Genomic DNA, 22819 nt, shown 5'->3' on the forward strand with positions numbered 1-22819 from the left:
ATGACCCGTGTTTTATTCCCTAGATAAAAGATAGGAACCCCACCCCAGGGCAATCCTTTTCTTTTTAATTTTTTTTTATCCTCACCCAAGGATGTTTTTCTATTGATATTTAAAGAGAGTGGAAGAGAGAGGGAGAGAAATAAGGACGTGAGAGAAACACACCGATTGGTTGCCCCCTGCCTCCGAGCCCAACCAGGGTCTGGGCCGGGGCGGAGCCTGCAACCCGAGGTGCGTGCCCTTGACCAGAGTTGAACCTGGAACCCTTCAGTCCGCAGGCTGACGCTCTATCCGCTGAGCCAAACTGGCTAGGGCCAGGGCTATCTTTATAGAAGCAGTTACCTCTGGGGACTGACCACCACCTCCCCCTCTCCTCACCCCCACCCCCCACCCCACCCCCACCTGGGAAGCTAAGAGATTTGTCCTAAATTCCCCAGTTGAGCAGCTGTGGGCTAGGAGTTGCTCACAGTTTGCAGCCTGCTCTGAGGCCCCAGACCACCGCCTCCCCCTGTCCAGCCTTGGGAAGCTCACTGCCGGCTCAGGTTGGAGTGTCCAAGGGAGAAACTCTTATGTAACAAGTTGTTTGACAACTCAGGTAACCCGAGAGCTGTGGACCGGCTGTTTAGGGGAAAGAGGGTCACCTCTGGGTGGGCGTGGCCTAGAGGCCCTGGCTGCGCCCAGCGCGATTAGGCTAGAGGGCGGCGGCGGGCGGGAGCTGAGGGGCGGGCCGCACCCCTGAGAGGAGACGGAGGCGCTTGCACGGAGACCTGCAGCCCAGAGCTGCCGTCCTCCCACAATGTGGTTCCTCGCTCTGGTCCTGGGCTCCCTCGTCACTTTCACAGCTTGGGGTGAGTCCCTGTGAAATGCAAATAGCGGGGGGAGGGGGCACATTTGGAAATCCGTGTCTGGTGGGAGGTGGGGGAGCTGCGTGCAGGGCAAGCCTGTGACCGGTGCAGTTCCGAACAGCGTGATGGGAGTGCCATCCCGAGTCTGCGGGAGACCCAGGGGCGAGGAACCGTGGAGGCGGCCGCTGCGCACGCGGCAGGCGCCGGGACCACCGCTAACCTGCGCCTGTGGGAGGGCCCGCAGGGGCTCCTGTATCCCCTGCTTGTTGGTCCAGATGTGGCCACAGCGTGCGGAGCGGCTCAGCAGCACATTAACATCGACTCCGAGGGCCGCTCCGAGGGCGTGCGTGTCCTTAAAGTGGGTGACATGGTACACCTCCCTGGGGGGGCTCCCTAGGGGGGCTCTCCTGAGGATGAGATGGGCTGTTTCTTTGGGGATGGAGGAAGTGCCAAGGAAGAATCCTTAAATAAAGGGGTTGTTTTAAAGTGTCCTGTTTTAATAGGAACTGCTGGGAGGGCCAGCAGATCAGGAGCCACTTCACTGAGAAAAGAGGTTGTTACTCCCAGTTTCCAAGAGGGGGGAGGGGCCCCACCACCATGATGGCCGCAGGGTGAAGCTGCGGGTACCTCCAGAGGCCGAGGGAGGAGGGAAGGAGGGCAAGAGTCTTGAAGGTGGTTGCAGGTCAGGGCAAGCTGTGCAAATAGCCGATTTCCGTGGCGGCTGGCAGGTGGGCAGGGACCGGGCGTGGAGTGATTAGGGCAGGGAGATAGTGGCTGGGGCGTGAGAGCCCGAGAAAGAAGCTGTTGAGGGATGGGGGGCAGGGGTACAGCCTCTGGCATGCCAGAAGGGCAATTGGATGACTATCTCTAGGAACTGGTTCACTCTAAGGGGGCAGGGGCAGTCCCTCCAGAGTCAGCCATACCTGGGACGTCAGTCGATGTATCAGAACAGAAGATAAAAGACATGGTGAGGATTTGTTCTATGGGATCACTTCGCTTTCCTGGGTCTGGAGCTAAAACACAACGGAGGCCGAGATGCTGTGTCCCGTTTGATTGAAAACTCTGTCTAAATAGTCAGTTGAGTCCCACTGGAGCGGCTCAGTCGGTTGAGTGTCGTCCTGTGCACTGCAAGGTTGCAGGTTTGCTACCCAGTCAGGGCACATACCTGGGTTGTGGGTTCAATCCCAGGTCAGGGCGTGTACAGGAGGCAACCGATTGATGTTTCTCATATTGATGTTTCCCTTCTTTCCTCCCTCCCTTCCTTTCTCCAAACATGTTCTCAGGTGAGGATTAAAAACATTGAATCCATAGTCAATTGAACCAGGACCTTGTTCGTAAGACCGCTGGATGCTGACCAGTAGTCCTGAGGGCTACATCAAGCATGTCAAACTTGCGGCCCACCGGTCACGAGTTTGACATGCTTGGGCTACATGAGTAAGCAAGGGAGAAGGAAGTTGAGTGAGTCAGGGTGCTGGGTAAGGCCAGTTAGAATCAAAGGAAAAATAAATAAATAAAGGCCAGCCCTAGCCGGTTTTGCTCAGTAGATTGAGCGTCAGCCTGTGGATTGAAGGATCCTGGGTTCGATCTCAGTCAAGGGCACATGCCCAGGTTGTGGGCTCCATCCCCAGTGAGGGGTGTGCAGGAGGCAGCCGATTAAAGGTCCTCTCTAATCATTGATGCTTCTCTCTCCCTTCCTCTCTGAAATCAATAAAAATACATTAAAAACAAATAAAGGCCAGATTAAAGAAAATGAAGTTTCTGCATGGTTATACTGTCTCTGGCTCCTGGACCCACAGTGCGGTGGCCCTCAGTGCCCCCACAGCCCAGGCCCATCTGGGCTTTATTTTCTTTCTGGCGGCATGCACGCAGTGCCTGTTAAAACAGGACACTTTAAAACAACCCCTTTATTTAAGGATTCTTCCTTGGCACTTCCTCCATCCCAAAGAAACAGCCCATCTCATCCTCAGGAGAGTGCCCCCTCCCCCCGCCCCCGCCCCCTGCCCAGGGAGGTGTACCATATCACCCATTTTAGAGAAGGAGGTGCCTGCCTGAGTGTCAGGGCAGAGTAAGAGGGAGCCACGTTAGGAGTGGAGCATTCCCTAACTGCTGGCCACCTCCTGGCAAGGCCATTCCGTTTCCCTCTTTAGAAAGCCCATTCTTGGCTGCCTCCACTTCCTCCTTGTTCCCATCTGTAGAATGGGCAGACTACTGCCTACCTGGCAAGGCTCTGGGGAAGAGTCAATGAACCGGAATGCCCATCTGATACACAGGAAATGCTCAACATGTAAACATGACCTATATAACATACGTGGCAACTGCTGCTGTTACCATGACTGCGTAGGTCTCCCAACCCAACCACCCACTTTTCACCCTGGCCAACTGGGCTACTGGGCGCTTCCTGTCTCCTGAAGGTTATCATTGACTTCATAAAGGCCAGGCTCATCAAGTCTGGTTTCTTCTCAGACGTCACCCTCCTTCCCCTCTTTGAAGCACTCGGCACGCGTGGCACCCTTTCTCCCGTGGCCTGCATGCTGCTCACCTCCACTCTGCCCTCACCACTGTGCCCGCCTCCCGCCACTCGGATGGTCCTCAGTCTCGGCCGCAGCTTCCCCTGTGCTTTCTCTGCAGCCTTTCCTCTTCTCTCCACCCGGCCTCCGCAGTGACGTCACACACACCCGTGGTTTGCACCTTCACCTTCAGGGAGATGATTCTCCTCGGCCCGCTCACCTGCCTCCTCCGGTCTTGAAGGGCCGGCTTCCTGTCTTCTCACCCGGTATTTCATTGACAGCTCCCCTGCACCTGTCTGACACGGAACTCGGCGTCCGCGCCAGCTCCTTCATCTTCTTTCCCTTCTCCGTCCCCCACATCTGGTCAGGGGCCAAGCCCTTCCGCAACATTCCTCACAGACATCACTGTGTTTATTCATAGAGATCCTTGTGCTCATACAAAGAAGTCTATGCTCAGTGCAGAAAACTTGGAAAACGCATAGAAAAACCATCACCTGCAATGACACCACTCCTGGGTAGCTTGATGCACACGCTTCCGAGGAAGTCCGTCTCGATGCTCATTGTAATTAGCAACCACAACGGAGGAGAACACCCTCGAGGGCCTGTTAACATGGGGTTGGCTGTGAATGGCCAGAGACGCGGGTGCTGTTGTGTAAGGGCCTTTGCATAACGTGTCTCCAGTGTCACTGGGGGTTCGCTAAGTCCAGGTTTGATTTCCTTTGTTGTTGTTGCTGTTGTTCTGGCCACATACTTTGAGGGAGATGGTGGCCTTTTGTCAGGACCTGCAGGGGAGCCATTGAGGCTGAGAGGCTAGGAGTCATTTCCGAAGGGGAGCGCTGGAACACACTGCGGCTGCGGGGATGGGCAAGAGGAGATGGGGGGATGGGCCCATCCTGTCTGCAAGTTCAGAATGGTCCCTGGCAGGTCGAACCAGGACTGATGCAGAGGCTGCAGGGGGAGAATTCAGCCCAGTGAGGAAGGGCTCTGTCCCTGCTCAGTGCCCCTGCTCAGAGCCACCAGAACCTTCTCACACCAACCGTGTCACTCTTGTTCTCCAGAACATTCACGGCTGCTCTGCTCCTGTACCCACTACGCAAAGCCCAGGCCCCTAGCCTGGCACCCGAGGCCCTGGCAGACATGAAGCTTCTCATTCCAGGATAACTTTCCACTCCCCTTAGATCGCTCAGGCCCAATGAGTCATTCTCTCTTCCTCAGGCAGGTGTTGCCTTGTGGTGTCTCTCCCCCCACCCCCTATCCCGCCCCGTTCCATCTCCCCTTGTTCAGTCTTCCCACAAGTCCTAGCACCAAAGTCACACCTCCATGAGGCCACCAATCAGAAGGCCTTGCTCCCTCTTCTGTCTCCTGTAACACCTAACGGATACCTCTCTCATCACACCCACCCCTTCCTTCTTCCTTCCCAGCAGTGGGGTCCAGTAGTAAGTGGCTCATTCCCCCTGCAGGGTTCAGGCTTCTGAGAAGAGGGGCTGCCTGTTGCTCCCCCTTTCGTCCTGCAGCTCAGCACCAGCACCTCAATGGAAAATTGTTTCCAGAGGCTCCTAAGCCTGGAAACCATGTGTCTTGTCCGCGCCCAGCAGCTCTCCTTGCATTGATGTTTTACTTGATGCTGTGATTCCTCCAATTCCCACGGGCTCCTTAGGACGCTGTGAGTTAGGAAGGCGAGTTCACCTCCTCTCTGACGTAAGAAGAAATGGAGCCTAAGAGTGGAGGGGACTCTTTCAGGGTCACCTGGGGTAAGACCCACCTGGAGCCCAGCTCCACCCTTTCACCGCGGGTGTGTCCTCACTTCCCCTCCACGCCCACAGGGCACCCACCTTCGCCCCCGGTGGTGGACACCGCGCAGGGCCAGGTCCTGGGGAAGTATGTCAGCCTAGAAGGATTCGCACAGCCCGTGGCCGTTTTCCTGGGAGTCCCCTTTGCCAAGCCGCCGCTCGGACCCCTGAGGTTTGCTCCTCCGCAGCCTGCAGAGCCATGGACCTTCGTGAAGAACACCACCACCTACCCGCCTATGTGAGTGTTGGCATCTTTCAGTGGAATGTTTGCCTCAAAGGGATGCGGGAAAGCGCCAAGGCACGCCTCTGAGTGCCTTCTCCGCTGTTCTGGATCCTTAAGAAACAGTAGATCCTTAAAAACATTCCAGCCCAGCTGGTGTGGCTCAGTTGTTGAGCATCAACCTATGAACCAGGAAGTCACGGTTTGATTCCTGGTCAGGACACATGCCCGAATTGTGGGCTTGATCGCCAGTGTGCGGTGTGCAGGAGGCAGCTGATCAATGATTCTCTCTCATCCTTGATGTTTCCATCTCTCCCTCCCTCTCCCCTCCTCTCTGAAATCAATAAAAATCTACCTAATAAAAGAGTAACATGCTAATTGACCGTACCTTCTCTATGCCCACCAGCCAATCAGGAGTGAGTATGCAAGTTAACCCAACAAAGATGGCGGGTTAATTTGCATACACAGGTGCTGAGCAGCTGGGGGCGGGGTGGGACGCTTACACAGGCACCAAGTGGCTTGGGAAGGCGGAAAGGCGGCTCCGCCCAGAGCGAAGGCGCTGCCGGCAGCCAGGGGAAGAAAGGCCCATTCTTGCACAAATCTTTGTGCATTGGGCCTCTAGTATATTTATAAACAACAACAAAAAAATCCAGAACTCCCACATCATGCTAGAGCCCTTTATCCAACAAGTATTTATTGAGCACCTACTGTGTGCCAGGCATGTTCTAGGTTCCTGGGCTCCATTAGTGAAGGAAACAGATATTCCTACCTTCATGGAGCTTGTATTCCAACCAGGATAGATAGATGATACACAATATGCAAATTAATACATACATTATGTAATATGTTAGAACTAGAGGCCAGGTGCACGAAAATTCGTGCACTGGGGAGGGGGGGTCGCTCAGCCCAGCCTGCCCCCTCTCACAGTCTGGGAGCCCTCAGGGGATGTCCTACTGATGGCTCCCTCTGTGGGAGGTGACCAGGACGATCATGGGAAGGCACTGCCCTCATCACCCTGCTGCTGCTGCCACTGCCGGCCGCCGTCCTTGGCCCTTGCAGCCACCATGGCTGCTGGCCCTCCTTGGCCCTTGCAGCTGCTTCGGCTTTGTCCGGAAGGACATCTGGAAGACATACAGTCTATCCAGTCTAATTAGAATATTACCTTTTTATTAGTATAAATAGGATACTAAATGCTTCCGAAAATTTTTTTTAAAAAAAATGAAGCAGCTGATGGGGATCAGAGGTACTGACTCTATATATTCTCCTGACTTGGACTTCGCTATATTTGGAGAGTGGAGTGAGCCACGGGGTGTGTGGGTGGGAGTGCTTTGGGTTGTGGACCTGGCAAGTTCTCAGTTCCCAGGTGTGTCTAGTTATCTGGTCACAAGGAGTAATTAATGCCTGACCCACTGGGAGGGCTCACCGGCTGCTTACAATCTGTTATTAGGGCAAGCAGCAGCGCTTGCCTGGGACGGATGGGCTGGTGATAGACTCTTAGCATGTCAGGGCTGCAAGACTCTTCCAGAAAACACTCCCCTCACTCCGACCTGGCAGATGGGGGCCCAGAGCAGGGAAGGGGTTCACTCAAGGTCACCAGGGGCTGCAGCAGTTCTCCTGATGTCGCCCTACAAATATTTCACCCCTGACCTGTCATGGGCCCCACATGTCTGCTGCCATTTGAGTGAGTGGGAGTCTCCTGTAGACTCGACCACCTGGGTTACCTGGTGGAGGCGCGCGGCCCCACTGCACCCTCCGTGGGAGCCCAGCACAGAGCCGGGCTGCGTCCAGGGTGTGCAGGACAACCCTCTCCCAGGCGGGCAGCCTCCTGTCCTTGACCCGGTGCATCCGAAATTGCCAGGACCAGGAGAGGAGCCAGGCCTTCTCGCTATCCATGGTCCTGGGAGGCTTCAGTGAGCCCTAGGGGCCCCGCCCAGGCCCGCCCCTCACATAGCTTCCTACCCACTCAGAGCCTTCTCTCTGGGAAGAGCAGCTCTGCACCGGCAAGGAGCTCCCAGACGCTGAACCTGAGCATCTCTCTCCCCCCACCCCACCCCCACCCTCAGGTGCTCCCAAGACGCCGTGTCAGGCCAGGTTCTCTCGGAGCTCTTTACCAACAGAAAGGAGAACATTCCTCTCAAGTTCTCCGAGGACTGCCTCTACCTAAACGTCTACACGCCCGCCGACTTGAGGAGGAAGAGCAGGCTGCCGGTAAGGTGTGCGTTCCACGTTGGAGGGACCTCCTGGTGTGGACGGGGAGGAGGAAGGCAGCGTCGGGAGGAGTGTCCCAGCCACGGCTATCTCTGGGGCCCCGGGCTTCCTTTGCTCTCCCCGGCCAGGCCGCGTGACCCCAGGAAACACAGATTTTCCATCCCTCAGTTTCCCCCAGCGATAGTCCTGGTGCCTCGAGGGGACTTGGCTGTGCATCTGTAACCTGCAGTCAGTTCTTCCCAGGTTCTCTCATGCGAACAGAGGGACAGGCGTGACGACTGCTAGTTGCAAGGTCAGGAATCTGGTTCCCAGAGAGCTAAGGCACGCTTTCCAGTCAAGTTAGAGCTTGACGGGACCTCACCGAGAAGGCAACACCCCACCCCTCCCTTTCAGACAGAGAAGCGGGGAAGGCGAGGCCACCCAGTCGGGTCGGCAGGACCGGGGCAGGGCTTTTCTGAAAAGATCGAGCCCATGGGTGGTCTTTGTCAGCCGCAAGGACCCTGCTCTGACCGGCGTCCCAGGGGGCACAGGGGTGTGGAGGCCGAGCCGGGCCGTCCAGGAAGCAGTGTCCTTTGTCCTTGACTTTGCCTACATATCCGAGACGTTCTCGAGCTAATTTCCCTTCCTAATGGTCTTTGGCTGGGCCATGTCCCAGTGAGTCAACTTTTCCTCAATATCCAGAGGCCCAGAGACAGCGAGAAGGTGGGGGTGGGTCTGCTGGGGGCAGTGCCTGCGGGGGCATGGATGCTTCTTGAGAGTCATTCACACACGAGAGGAATTGAATTCACCGCACAAGAGGTGACTCATGACGCTGAAATCCAAGGGCTGCCCAGGCAGAGTGCGCTGAGCGGGGTGAGGGGCCCAGGCATGAGGAGGATGGGAGTGTTTGGCAGGGGACGACCCCCTTGGCCTTGGCCGTGCCCGCGATGCTGTTCTCAGCATGAAGAGCCTTGGGAGCAGGCAGGCAGGGGCAGCCAGGTGCATGGGTGGGGTGGCCTGGCCCCAGCTGGGGGCGTGGGCAGGAGAGTGATTGCCTGCCCCACCTTTGCTGGGGGCTGAGAACAGCCTCCTCGAGTCCTGACCAACCAGACAACCCTTCCAGGTCCTTCCCAGCTCTGCTTCCTACCTGTCACCTGTGTGGCTTCCTCCCTGTCCAGGTGATGGTGTGGATCCACGGAGGTGGTCTGGTGGTGGGCGGGGCGTCCACCTATGACGGGCTGGCCCTCTCTGCCCATGAGAACGTGGTGGTGGTGACCATTCAGTACCGCCTGGGCCTCTGGGGATTCTTCAGGTGAGATATTGGACTCCTCACTGCACACTGGCCCTTGAAGGGAGGGTGGTAGGAGCCAGCTCTGGTCATGTTGTGTCAGTTCCCTAGGAAGGCATCCAAAGTCCTTCCTAATTGGGCTCCACACACCATCTCATTTCCCAACCACATGGTCCACTTGCTTCTGAGCTTTTGCGTGTGCTGTTCCCTCTGCCTGGAATGCCTGTTCTGCTCGACCCACTGCTATTCATCCCGTAAGGCCCAACTCAAGCATGCCCTCCTCCGAAATGCTCACCTCCTTCTGACCTGTGCTGCCACAGCCCACTGCGCACCTCTGCAATGACAGCAGCACAGCAGCTAGAGCGGCAGGTTCAGCTCCTCACCTCTCATGGGAAAGGAAGGAAGGGCAGACTTGGGCGGAGCTCGGTGAGTGCTTATGGGTGACGGAATGTGTGGCTGGAGCTGGGAGGTGTCAGAGCATCTGTTCCAGGGGACAACCCTCCCAGGAGGAATGTCGGGGTCACTCGCCCCATTTCCTTCCGCATTTGGCACGTGCACGAGTCAAGGCTAGAGTCTCCTCCATGGAGTCTCCATGGAGACAGGAACCAGGTTTCCTTAGGACAGAGTTACTGGTAGGTTTTCTCAGTGCACAGGCCCCAGGACCTTGGACCCTGCGATGGCTGATGGACAGGCTGATGGACTCACTGGAAAGACCTTTAGGGCTGGAGGAGGGTTAGAAGGGAGTCATGTCCCAGGATGCAACGCCTTCATTGAGACTCTTCATCTCTTTCACCCCCGGCCCGTTTCTCTGCTCCCCGTTACATTAGAACTGCTCCATCAGCTCTCCACGCCTTCTCTCCTTCCAGTCTCTCCTCTCCCCACACCAGTCGGGTTTCTCCTCAGACCACGCCCCTGGACTGGTCTGGTGGAGGTCTCCAATGACCCACCAGCTCTGGGCCCGACCTTGGCAGCATCCACACATGACCCCTCACACCCCTTTGAGATACTTCCTTCTCTTGGCTGCATGTTCTACATTCACACTTTTGTTCACTGGACCCCGGGGCCTTTGCACATGCTCTCTCTGTCACCTGGAATTTCTTTCTTTGGATATTTGCAAGGTTCTTGTGTTCATTCATTCAGATCTCTACTACGATGCGGCTGCCTCAGAGAGGCCTTCCCTCAACATCTGATCTGAAATAAGACCCCACTGTCCCACCCCTGCCTTTTCCCTGACCCTGTTTTATTTATCCAGAGAGCGTTTTCGCTAACTGGTGCTATATTCTTATATGTACCTGTTTATTTGTTGACAATCTGTACCGTGAGCTCCGTGTAGTTAGAGATTTTGCCTGTTTTGCTTCGGGCTATTAGAACAGTGATGGCACATAGCAGATGCTCAGTAAGCCCATGCCAGGTGAGTGAGTGGAGAGCTAAGCAAGCAATGCTGCAGGGAGGGAAGGCAGTGGACACCTCTGCGTCTGGGCTGTGGGGGGCTCCCTTAGAGCCCCCAGCCCAAGCTATGGTCCTGGGAATCCTGCCATGATGACTCTACCCTCCCCCCAACTGTTCTCTTACCCACAGCACAGGGGACGAGCACTGTCCGGGGAACTGGGGCCACTTAGACCAGCTGGCCGCGCTGCGCTGGGTCCAGGAGAACATTGCCAGCTTTGGAGGGGACCCAGGCTCGGTGACCATCTTCGGAGAGTCAGCGGGAGGGGAAAGTGTCTCTGTTCTTGTAAGTGTTCCTGGCCCCGATGTGGCTGCGGATGGGATCCCTGGGAAACCCGCGACCTTTCTTAACGAGACCTGGATCCAAGGATGGCCCTGCTCTGCACAGAGGCAGATGGTGGAAAGCTAATGGCCCAACTCTCCCCGGGAGCTCAGGGCTCAGCTAGCATCCTGGGGCCATCATAATCGCCAGCCCCACCTGCAACACTCCTCCCAGCTTGGTGGAGTTCCTGATCACTTCTCCATTGGGACTCTCCTCACTCCTCTTGGGGAGCAGGGGTGGGTATAAATTATGAAGAAGAGGAGGCAACTGGGAGAGTTGGGCCAAGTGTCGCTGTGGGGCCTAACGCCAGATCTACATACGTGTCAGGAGGACACGAGCACTCACTAAGAACAGGCGGTCTTGTGGTTTGTCCACGCCCACGAAGGAGGGCAGCAGTCTCTGTGAACACGGGAGGGAGCAGGGCTGGGGAAAGCAAGTGAGAGGGGAGGGGAATGGAGGGTGGCGTAGGCGTGGGAATGGGACAGGGGACGCGGGACACAGACACGCCTGGGAGCCTGGAGTGGGAGATGGGGCCGGAGAGCACACGGAGAGAGTCAAAGACGAGAACCGGATGAGAAGGCGCTGGGAGCTGCCAGAAGCCCTCCAGTGCCTCACAGCTGAGCAGAGGGTCAGCGCTGCTACCCTATTTCAAAGCATGTTTGCTTTCATAGTTAAATACTCAGAGGAAGCTTTTATATTTTGTGAAGTGGGGAAAAAGGAGAAGTACAGATAAGCCCAAAGAAGAAAAGAAAGTCACCTACAATGTTATTACCCAGGAATCATCACCACAGACATGTTACACTTATTTTTCTAGTCTTTTTTTTTGCTGACTCACCCGATCATCTATTATCTATCTATCTATCTATATCTATCTATCTATCTATCTATCTATCTATCTATCTATCTATCATGTATCTATGATTTTTAAAATAAACTTCTTTAACATTACAATCTAACACGAATATTTTCCTAACCATGAAGTACTCTCCCATAATTTTATTTTTATAGTAACGCATGGTGAGAATTAAAAAGTAGCTCACTGACCCAATGTCATCATGCTGGAGTCTTGGGTCCCTTCCCACCCTCCCCATTATGAGCAGCGCGGGCACCCCCAGACATCGTGGTGCGCCTCCAGGATCACTTTCCTTAGGGTGAGTTCTTAGGAATGGAAACAGACTCAGAACTCTGTCTGGAAGGTGTTACCAGGAATTGCCAAACTGCCTTTCAGATACTTTCGATGGTTACGTCAGCGCTTGCCACACACTTCCTGTTGTGCTCCTCGCTCTGTGTCCCTGGCTTTCTCCAGCTGAGGTTTTCTCACAGAAACAGGGCCTCAGGGCCAGCCTGGGGAGCAGGCCAGGCAAGGCCCGGTTATGTCCACTGAGCCCGGGGAATGGCCCAGGACGGAGGTAGGGAAGCTCTTGGAGACCCCTCCCCGTGAGCCTCAACTCTCTTCTCTCCGCTCCCCTCCCAGGTGTTATCTCCCCTGGCCAAGAATCTCTTCCACCGGGCCATCTCTGAGAGTGGTGTGTCCCTCATTGCTTCCCTGGCCAAGAAAGACATGAAGGCCACAGCTCAGGTAGGTCTCGCGCTGGGCAGTCCTTCCCCCTTTGCTCTGCGCCCCTGGAGTCCTCAGGGGCCTCCGTTGCCATGGGATTCAGCTGGCATGCCCACATCATCACAGAAGAAAGGCTGAGTGGAGGAGCAAGGAGACACCTCACCCTCCCTCCCAGTTTTACTGCTGAGCAAACTGGACCAGAGAGCAGACGCCCCTTGCCAAGGTCTGCAAGGCATCAGGGCAGCGCGGGGACTCAGGCTCCTGACTGGCCTGCCAGCACCGTCACTGTCCACGGACCACACTCCCCAGAGGGTGCCACGTGGGCTGCCGGGCCGAGCGTGGGGAGTGGACTGTCATGACGTCTCGTCTCTCTGAGGGCCTGAGTCCTGGGGACCCCGCCCCTTGACACCTATGGGCCTGGAGTGGTTTCTCCCTGAGGGACCTTGTGACTAGGGTGGGTTCCTGGAGAATTTATTCATGATTTCATTTCACTCAACAAATAATTTTTTAATATGCATATTTTTTATTGATTTGAGATGAAGAGAGAGAGAGAGGGAGAGAAAGAGAGAGAAACATCAATGATGAGAGAGAATCATTGATCAGCTACCTTCTGTAGGCCCCACACTGGGGATCGAGCCTGCATCCCAGGCATGTGCCCTGACCGGGAATTAAAGCGTGACCTCCTGGTTCATAGGTCGACGCTCAACCACTGAGCCACGCTGGCCGGGCAACAAATAATTTTGATACAGCCAGACACCTAGCAGCCTTGTGAGGCTTCCATTCTAACGAGGAGACGGATTAATGATACATAATCACACAGCTATACAATGTCAACCGTGGCAGGAGCAAGAAGGAGAGGTACTTAACATCATGACAGAACTCAAAAGGAGCACTTAGTGCAGGCAGGGTGTAGGGGGAGGGTCTCAGGAAAGGCTTCCTGAAGAAAGTGATCACTAAGGTGAGATCGCCAGGATGAGCAGTCACCTGCTTGGAGAGAAGTGAATGTCCTAGGAAGCAGGAGCGACGTGTGCAAATGTCCTGTGGCAGGAGGAAGAGTCTTGAGTGAGAGAGAGAGAGGCTGATGGGCCAGAGCAGAAAGAGCAGAGGGAACTGGAGTGAGCTGAGGTTGGGGACATTGTCAGGGGCCCTGCTGCCTGGGACCCCGGGGAGGACTTTGTCTTTATCTGGAGACTGTTAGGGACCCAAGGAAGGGAGCGCAACAGAGGGGCTCTGCTGAGGAGCGCCCACTGGGGTCGGGGATGGAGCATTTTAGTTGGGCTGTGAGAGTGGTTTCCTGGTTTGGTGGGGGCAGCCGCCAGGCTTAAAGGGGCTGGCTGGTAAAGAGGAGGGGAGGAGACGAAGACGGAGAGAATTTCGAGAAGGTTTTCCAGAACTCTTTGGTTGTAAACAACAGAAGTCCACTTGGCCAGGCTTAAGTCAGGAAAGGGGGGATTTATTGAGAGGAAACAGGTGGCAGAGATGGGGCAGGATTCTGCTGTCACACAGGAACTAGAAATTGGTGAACGAAGGGATTTTAAGACTTTTTATTCTTCATAGCACTTTCCCCCGAGCCCCCTTAATGGGCACTCTCCACGGCCCTCCAGGGAAGAGCCTGCTTTCTGCTCTGTTTCAGCTTCCCCTCTGGCCGCACTGTGCACGATTCCCTAGAAAGAGCCAAACGTTAGTAAGAGGATGAGCCGAGATTTGAAACCAGACAGTGGGATTCTGGGTGCCATGCCTTGAGCCCACTCAGACATCCAGCTGTGAGATCCTTTGGCCCATTTTAAGAGAGACAAGGAAACTGAGACAGAAGCTGTGTAATTAGCATGACTGAGGCCCAGGACCCACACCTGCTGGTCCAGAGAAATGTCTGCTGCCCCTCCCCCCGCCGCCTCCCCCGCTGCCTTTAGAAGTTGAGGTTGGGATGGAACATCTACTGGTTGACAGGAGGGGCACGGCTCTTAAACGCCCTGTCCCCTGTGATTTCTGCAGCAAATCGCTGCCTTTGCCGGCTGTAAAACCACCACCTCGGCGGGCCTGGTGCACTGCCTGCGCCAGAAGTCGGAGGACGAGCTCCTGGAGACGTCGCTGAGGATGGTAGGTGCCTCCCTTCTCGGGCCACACGGGTACCGCCCTGGGAGCTTGGCCCAGGCTTATATACACCTCAGCTGCCCCCTTGTCCCAGAAACGCTGCCTGGGACAGGGGGGAGTAATGGCACCCCTCAACTAAATAGGGAATTTCTTTTCTTCTCTTTTATTATGAAATATCTGAAATGTTAGCAAAGTGAAAAACTAACATAATGATCAATAGTGTAATAAGCCTCCAGCTCGGTCACAATGTACTATGGTGCCATTCTTGTTTTCAGAGATATTTTTTGAAAGAAATTAGACACTATTTACTCCTAGAGGTAACTACCATTCTGAATTTGGGGAAGGGGGATATCAAGAACAAAGACTTCAGAAAGGTTGTCAAAATGTTTCTTGGTTAATTTAGAAATGATCCGTTATAATCCAGTGGTGGCCCAATTTTCTAGGTTTCCTGAGACCCTGCCTCAGTTGTGATCCTAGGCTAACCATCCATCCATTCATCATCTTATTATCTATCTATCCCTCCACAAATATATCTAATTCATCAGTATCCTTTTCTCATCCTAATATCAATCTATCCATAACTTTCATTTATCTATTATCAGTCGTTCATGCATCATCCAACCACCATACATCTTTACTTCACCATTCATCCCTCTAAAATCAATGATCCATTTATCATGTATATACTAGTTATCACCCATTTACCTACTCAACCACCCAAGGCACCCATACTACATGTATTGACCAAATCCATCCATCCATCCATCCATCCATCCATCCATCCATCCATCCATCTGTCAGTCCATCCATCCATCCATCAGTCCATCCATCCATCCATCCATCCATCCATCCATCCATCCATCCATCCATCCATCCATCCATCCATCCATCCATCCATCCATCCATCCATCCATCCATCCGCCAGTGTGGTGGGAGTACAGAGAAGAGGATCATTCATTTTAATCAGCAGGGATAACTCACAGAGAAGGTGACATTTGCAGATTGAAGGGTGGCTATGGCATGGATCATTACAGGGAAGCTACAGTGTGACAGACACCCAGAGAATACAGCATCTAGGGCCAATGGGAACTCTTCCCTTTTTTTCGGGGAGGGCGTGAGTGTGAGCCCAAAAGTAACCTGAGTCCCCGGACTTGCTGTTTGGACCCTGTGGGCTTCTGGAAACATTCCTGGGCCCTCTGGGTAGGCCCTCGCACGGAACTCCGCTCTGCGTCCATGGGTTGAACCCAGGGTGGCCTTAGGGCTTGGGTCCCAGTTTCTCAGACTCAAAAAAGGTGTCCAGTGTTTGCAAAGAATTAAAACACAGCTGTTTTCTGATGCCTGGAAAGAGACACATTTATTCCACGTGGCACAAGAGGACCCAGCTTGTAAGGTGCTAAGGGGAGGACTGGTAACTTGGGGAAAACTCAGAGAACCCATGTTACCCTTCTGAGATTTTCTAGGATCATGTGGCAGTCTTTCCATGTTTATCCACTCTCCCAAAGCGCACACACACACACACACACACCACCACACACACACACACACACACACACACACACACACACACACACACACACACACACACACCATAAACACCTGGCCTGTAGAACTATCTACACTAATAAAAGAGAAGCATGCTAATTTGACAGTACCTTTGCAACACCCACCAGCCAATCAGGAGTGAGTATGCAAATTAACCCAACAAAGATGGCAGGTTAATTTGCATATGCAGGCACCAAGCGGCTGGGGGCAGGATAGGACGCTTGCATCATTGCCATGGCGGAAAGGCAGCTCCAGCCAGAGCGGAGGCGGTGCTGGCAGCCAGGGGAAGGCAGGCCCATTTTGCATGAATTTTCGTGCATTGGGCCTCTAGTACAACCCATAATGAAGGGACCCTGCTGGTTAGTTTCTACCTACTAGTCAGACCTGTTAGCTACAGTGTAGCGTGACAACCAGCGCAATAGTGGCGAGCCTACGCAGAGAGAAGCACGGGGTGGGGTGAGTTTCAGTGAGGTTATATGAGTGAGGACTTTCAGATGCAAGATGGGAAAACTCTCTGCCAAGTGTCTTGAGCAGAAAAAGGAATGTGTTGTAACAGAATCTTTAGATGACTGAAAAGGGCAGGGGTAGATGGCTTCGGGCCTGGCTGGACCCAGACACACATGGATTCTTTAGACTCTGTCTCTACCCCTCAACGTTTACCTCTCAGCGTTGGTTTACTCTCAGGCAGGTTTGTCCCCTGGGGAGGTTCAAGGCCACAGCAGCCCTCTAGTCTAGACATATACCCGATCTGCTTAGAAACCCCCTTTCCCATTAATTCTAGCAAGAGTTTTGGGGTAAACTCTATTGGCCTGACATGGGCACCGTGCCAATCCATGAGCTAATCTCTGTGGTCAGGAAGATGGAGCAGGTCTTCTAATAGATGTCTGGACTCATGGAATGAGGGTGAGGGAGGCCCCCTTAAAAAACTGGGGCGTTGTTACCTGGGGAACAAGAAGGGGAAATGGATGGAGGGCAGGGCAGGCACACACAACAGACATCCTCTCCAGAGCTCCCCTCCCCCACCCACAGCTAGACCCTGAGCTCATGCCCAGGGGAGCCAATGCCCTGCCCACTTCCTCTTGGCCAGTCAGGGCGGCACCGGGAGGGAGAAGCGGATACCTTTGGCGGGCAGCTTTCCCCCAGGAAGCCCCCTCACCTACATCCTCTGCCTTTGTTTCCACAGAATTTTTTCAGCCTTGATTTACATGGAGACCCCCGAGAGGTAAGGACCTTTGGTTTCTGGATGACACGTTTCAAATCTGGACACCTTTAAGCTCTGGTTAAAGATGAGTGAGAGACTTCTCCCTGTGGGCGCATAGGAACTCCTTGTGTTAATATATGGCTGGGGCCCAGAGAGGGGCAGTGACTGGCCTGGGTAACACAGCCAGGAGGACCAGATGTCCGACCAGAACCTGTTCCTATGACTCCCAGTCCAGTGCTCTTAGCCACTAACTCCATGTCTCCTGGGCCCAGTCTACACCTTCCTCCCTCCCTCCCGTCCTCCTTCTCTCTCTCTCTCTCTCTCTCTCTCTCTCTCTCTTCTCTCTCTTTCTTTCTTTCTTTCTTTCTTTCTTTTTTGGGTAGTTTTAAAATATATATATATTTTTTATTGGTTTCAAAGAGGAAGGGAGAAGTAGAGGGAGAGAGATAGAAGTGTTAATGATGAGAGAGAATCATTGATCAGCTGCCTCCTGCACGCCCCACACTGGGGAGTGAGCCTGCAGCTCGGGCATGTGCCCTGACTGGGAATCGAACCGTGACATCCTGGTCCATAGGTTGATGCTCAACCACTGAGCCAGGCTGGCCGGGCTCTACACCCTTTCTTGTTTTTATTTCCTGCTCCCAAAAATGCCCCAGGGGGAGGAGGAGAGGGAGGTACCTGCATCAGGAGTCTCAGGAGCCTTCATGGAGGAGCCCAGATCTCCTGCGAGGCTGCAGGGCTGATTAGCCACTATGTGCAGGGTCATCAGGAAGGGAGCCAGGAACCTCAGTCCTGAAGACACTGCCCTCCTCCCAGCCACGCAGGAAACTCCTACAGCGTCCTCCCCCTCTCCTTCCTCCTCTCCTCCCACCTTCCAGAGGGCCACCAGGCTCCGATGCCATTACCTCTGCAACTTCTCCCAGTCCTGCCCCCTCTGCTTTCTCTCTGGGGGCAGTAGCACTTACCCTAGAAGGTGTCTTGAGGATTGAATGAAATGTATTCAGTCATTCAGCAAAGATTTCATTAGCACTGAGTACTATGTGCCGGGACCCAAGTTTTTAGCCCGGGGGAGGAGGGGTGCAAGGTGCGGTGGGGAGGAGGGGGGTGGGATAGACCAGGGACACAGGCAAAGAAAGCAGATACACCCCGGGCCCTCTAGGAGTGAGGAGAGAGTACAGTAAACAAATAAAATATGGAGTGTGTTTGATGATGGCTAGCGTTACAGACAAAAAGAAACTGGGAACTGGGGATGGAGTTTGCTGGTGGTTTGAGTTTGAGTGTACATAGTGGGATTTGGGAGCCATGGCTCAGGGTTCACTAACGTGGAGTCCACAGTGACTTTACAGAGCGTAACCACCGTGAATAATGAGAATGGACTGTCATGAGAGAGATACATTATAGATATACATAAACTTCAAAATGAAAGTTTTATATAAAATACAATATTTTTACATATTTCAATTTGAGGGAGATTCCTCCCCCCCCCCGCCCCCATAACCTGCCCACTGCTAATCCGTTGGGGACCAGTTCTGCCTGCTGGGGTCATAGACTTAGCTGTTTTGTTAGGACCTGAGCTCGGTGCCACTGCCCACAGGCACACAGGTGTGTGGTGCTGGCCGTGCTCAGACATGCTGAGAGAAGGACGTGGAGGTGACTGGGGAGGGCAGCACGAACACTGTTATGTCCCCTTCCTAGAGCCATCCCTTCATGACCTCTGTGGTTGATGGAGTGCTGCTGCCGAAGATGCCGGAGGAGCTTCTAGCTGAAAAGCAGTTCAACTCCGTTCCGTACATCGTCGGAATCAACCAGCAAGAGTTCGGCTGGATTATTCCATTGGTGAGCCTGCGTGGGCCTCTTAGATTCGCCTCCATGCCCATCCCACCAGCCTCCCATCTCTGGTCACAGGATCTCTTCCTTCTCCAGACCCCGCTCTGGGTCCAGGGCAGCTGTTCCCTCCGCACGAGTTGACATTTCCATGGAAACCTTCTCTGGGATGGCCCAACTGACACCTGGGTGGTGAAGCCCTGGGGCCCTCTCTCCCAAACTCTGATTGTCTCCAGTCTAAGAACCTTGGAATGTCGGTGCTGGTAGAGAGAATTATTGTGCATATGGGGAAACTGAGGCCTGGGAAGGAGAGGAGCTCAGGAGTAAGGCCTGGGGCCCTGCAGCCTCTCCCCTTGGGCTCAATGCTTCCCAGTTTCTCCATAAATCCCCAGGCATGCTCTTAGTCATCCAATTAGAAGGAGTCAGAGAAACTTCCTTCCTCTGTGGTAAAATTGACTTCTAAATGTTAGGAAGGGCTTTCCCTTCTGTCGAAGATAAAGCCCGATACCAGTGGAAGTGGCAGGAACAGGTTTCATTCAGTTATATTACTGCAGCAGGGGTAAGATCCAGTGTGAACTCCACTCAAACCCTGAAGTGCAAGGCTGGAGCCGTGTAAAGGCTGTCATGCAGGGGGATGGGGTGGCCATGAGACCAGGCCCCCTGGATTTGTGAAGTGGCACTTCTCTGGAGGAGAAGCACACCTCTCCTGTGTGTATGTCAGCAGGCAGGGTTTCCCGTTGCAGCGAGGTGCCCACTGAAGTTAGGGACCGGGAGAGAGAGCAGAGTTATCCCCTGCATGTCTGCGTTTCGGAGGGACGGCTCCCAGGTCCTTGAGCGACAGTGTGGGTGGTAGATGTACAGCTCTAAGGGCAGAGACAGGCTTTGGCTGAACAAACAGTGCCTTCTCCTGGCAGCACAGAGCCTTCTCAGGGGGCTGGGATCAGTCACCTAGGGGCCCAGCCTGCACTGCTGGGAGCCGTGTCAGAGTTTGGCCAAGGCTCTTAGTGCGGAGGTTGGATGGGATGGTTATGTGCAGAGCTGCTGTGCACTACTCACCTGAGCCTGGTCTCAGAGGTTATGCCGAAGGACCGAAGCCATCATGACAGGATGGGGCTTCCTCGGTCATCTTAGATGCCCGGGGTATTTGTGAGGTCTGTGTCGTCCCCCAGAGCTCTGTCCTTCAACACTAGCTTGCATTATATGGCAGAGGGCCGAGTCGGCGTCGCTTAACGTTTACTTCATCTTCTTCACTCTCCTTGGGTTTCTGGATGTAAGTCCCTTTCATTCATTGATTTTGCCCAACTCATCAGAGACCTTGCCCATCAAGACATGACCAGCTGTCTCCCGGCCTGCGTTGGTTTGGTTGTTTGGTCAGTTGGTTCTTCCCGTTAGTTCCCAAATGAGTCACGACTGCCAACCCGTTGTTTCAACAGATGATGGGTTACCCGATCTCTGAAGGCAAGCTGGACCAGAAGACAGCCACGTCACTCTTGTGGAAGTCTTATCCCGTCACTGTAAGGGTCTAGGGAATTCCCGGGATGGGCTGAGACCCAAGGAGGGACAGGGGATTGCCCCAGGTCACTGAGCAATTAAATGGCAGAATGAAGACTGGGGCCAGAGGGTTTTCTTCCCATTTTGCCCTTTCCCACATTGCCACTGGGGTAGGGAGGGTATGCACAGGACTTGAGAGCATCGCTGTAGACACTGGGGGGTGTCGGGGGGAGGATTTGCACAGCCTTGCTCACTGGCTGGAGAAGCTGTGTCACCCCACCGGGGTGGCGGTCACTTTCACTCTTGGTCCATTTCAGAACATCCCTGAGGCACTGACTCCAGCGGTCATTGAGAAGTATTTAGGAGGGACCGACGACCCTGTCAAAAAGAAAGACCAGTTCTTGGCGTTGCTGGGAGACGTGGTATTTGGTGTCCCAGCTGTGACTGTGGCCCGTGGCCACAGAGGTGAGTCTCAGAGATCGGACAGGAAGGGACACCAACCCCACCCACTTCGCTGTCTGTCCTGCCCACCCCTCAGCAGAAACATAGCTGTGCCACCTGCTGAGGGTCAGGCCTCCGAGGCTGGTTCCATGTGGCCTGGGGTGGGGCACTGCCCTGTTTGGGTTTCTGCCAGAAGCGGACTCTGAGAAAAGGATCCAAATGCAACTAGTTTCGTTGGAGGGGATCCCAGGAACACCAGGAGCGGAGTGGAGAAGTGGCGTGGGAAGGAGAGGGAGCCAGGCTTGCTGCACGGCCAAGCACGTGTGCACTGTGGGCACCTGGAGCCGGTGCTCTGGGGCCCAGCAGAAGACATGTCTCAGGGTCATCCTGAGAGACGAGGGAGCTGGGGTACTTAGCCCCCAACTGCATGATTTGTTGGTTAAAGGCTGTTCCCCAGGGGTGGCTCATTCCCTAGGGCTCCGGCCTGCTGTACTTACGGGCAGAGTGGTCTCTCTGGCTGAAGCCCTCAGGCAAAGAGCTCCAGATGCTGGAGGTGAAGCCGGGCTGGCCTGCCCAGAAGTAGGGATATGGTGAGGCACTGACAGTGTCTGCCACAGGGGCTCCTCGCCTGGAGCGATGGGGTCTGTGGGGCTAGATGGCTGATCTTGGAAGATGTGTCTTGGAAGATTCCCAAGGTCAGAGCCAGTGGAGCTGGGGGAGGAGTGAAACCAAGCATAGAATCAGGAGTGTTGCCTGGGACCAACCAAGCCCAAAGGGGTGAGCAGCGGCAGGTGTGGGGGCAGGTGGTCTGGAGAATGTCCACGCCTGTGGTCAGCTCTCATCCATCCCTGTGTGTGTGGGATCTGCCACGGGACCTTCTGGCACTGACCCAGGGCGGTGTGGGTGGGGTGTGAGGTCAGCGACGGGTGAGCTCAGCTAGAGAGGAGGTGTTCCTTCGGGGTCCTTCCTTTTCTAGGAGTCCCCCTTCCCCGAGTCTGCAGGCCAGGACCCTTTTCAGAATCTCAGTTCTCTGTTATGCTGATAACCCACGTGCGGGACACTGTCCAGCACACAGCTGGCACTCGCCTGGGCAGCTGCTGTTCATCGTGTTGTTGTCTTGTGCTCAGGACCCAGGTGTGCCACTAACTCCCTGAGTGCTCAGGGCCCCCGGCGGCCTTGACACCATCCAGGTGTGGAACGGGAAAATGAACCACGTGTCAATCCTGTCTTCTCAGATGCCGGCGCCCCCACCTACATGTATGAGTTTCGGTATCGCCCAAGCTTCTCGTCAGACACGAGGCCCAAGACGGTGGTAGGGGACCACGGGGATGAGATCTTCTCAGTCTTCGGGGCTCCATTTTTAAAAGGTGATGACCCTTGGAGGTAGGGGGTCTGGGGTCAAGGCTCAGTTTGGTGGCCTTCGGCAGGTCCCTTCTTTTCTCTGTGTCTTCATTTCCTGAATTCACCGTGACAGGTTGAACGACAAAGGTCCCCTTCTCTCTTGCTCTGATGTGCACAGTGGGCATCAGCAAGACAGGGCCTGCTCATGGGCTAGAATGTCACCAATCACGTCCCACTCACAAGAGTCTATCAGAATGTAAGAGTAAGGCTAGAATTGGTGTTAACCTTGAATCAGGGCTAACATACATCCCTCTGTACACCTACCCAACTATCTGTCTATCTAATGCTCATATTTTTAAAAATATAATATATTTAGGAATATGATCTTTTAGAGACAACCTCTCTCTAAAAGATCATATTCCTAAATGTCTTTAATACCTTAACTATCAGCATTGATGGACGACTTGTGTGTGACCCATCTCAGGGCTGTTTGGGACACACCAGAGCCATATCCTGACTGGATGACTTCTTAGGGTCATCGCACCTCTGTTATTGTTCAGATCCAATGAACATGTGAGTGGGTGACTGAGATCGAGGACACACCCCAGAAGGACAATCCTGGGCGGTGGGTGGCTGTAGGGGAGACCCTGGGCGTGGCACTGCAGCTCTGAAGAGGGAGGGCGGGCGGGCGGGCCGAGAACACCAAGGCCTCAGCTGATGCGTCGACT

At 54.3% G+C, this 22819-nt stretch overlaps 1 protein-coding gene across 1 annotated transcript in view; it reads left to right on the forward strand.

Annotated features, from left to right (window-relative positions):
- Window positions 1-793: 793 nt before the first annotated feature.
- CES1 (carboxylesterase 1) overlaps window positions 794-22819 on the forward strand; it is a 22934-nt gene continuing 908 nt past the window's right edge. The window contains exons 1-12 of the mRNA XM_008152330.3: window positions 794-845; window positions 5173-5377; window positions 7423-7567; window positions 8725-8858; window positions 10413-10566; window positions 12077-12181; window positions 14153-14257; window positions 16977-17015; window positions 18690-18830; window positions 20252-20332; window positions 20627-20774; window positions 21986-22117. Coding sequence (XP_008150552.2) covers window positions 794-845; window positions 5173-5377; window positions 7423-7567; window positions 8725-8858; window positions 10413-10566; window positions 12077-12181; window positions 14153-14257; window positions 16977-17015; window positions 18690-18830; window positions 20252-20332; window positions 20627-20774; window positions 21986-22117 — 1441 coding nt within the window. The remainder of the gene's footprint in view (window positions 846-5172; window positions 5378-7422; window positions 7568-8724; window positions 8859-10412; window positions 10567-12076; window positions 12182-14152; window positions 14258-16976; window positions 17016-18689; window positions 18831-20251; window positions 20333-20626; window positions 20775-21985; window positions 22118-22819) is intronic.

The sequence above is a fragment of the Eptesicus fuscus genome, chromosome 21 (genome assembly GCF_027574615.1).
Source record: "Eptesicus fuscus isolate TK198812 chromosome 21, DD_ASM_mEF_20220401, whole genome shotgun sequence".
In the NCBI taxonomy this organism is placed as follows: Eukaryota; Metazoa; Chordata; class Mammalia; order Chiroptera; family Vespertilionidae; genus Eptesicus; species Eptesicus fuscus.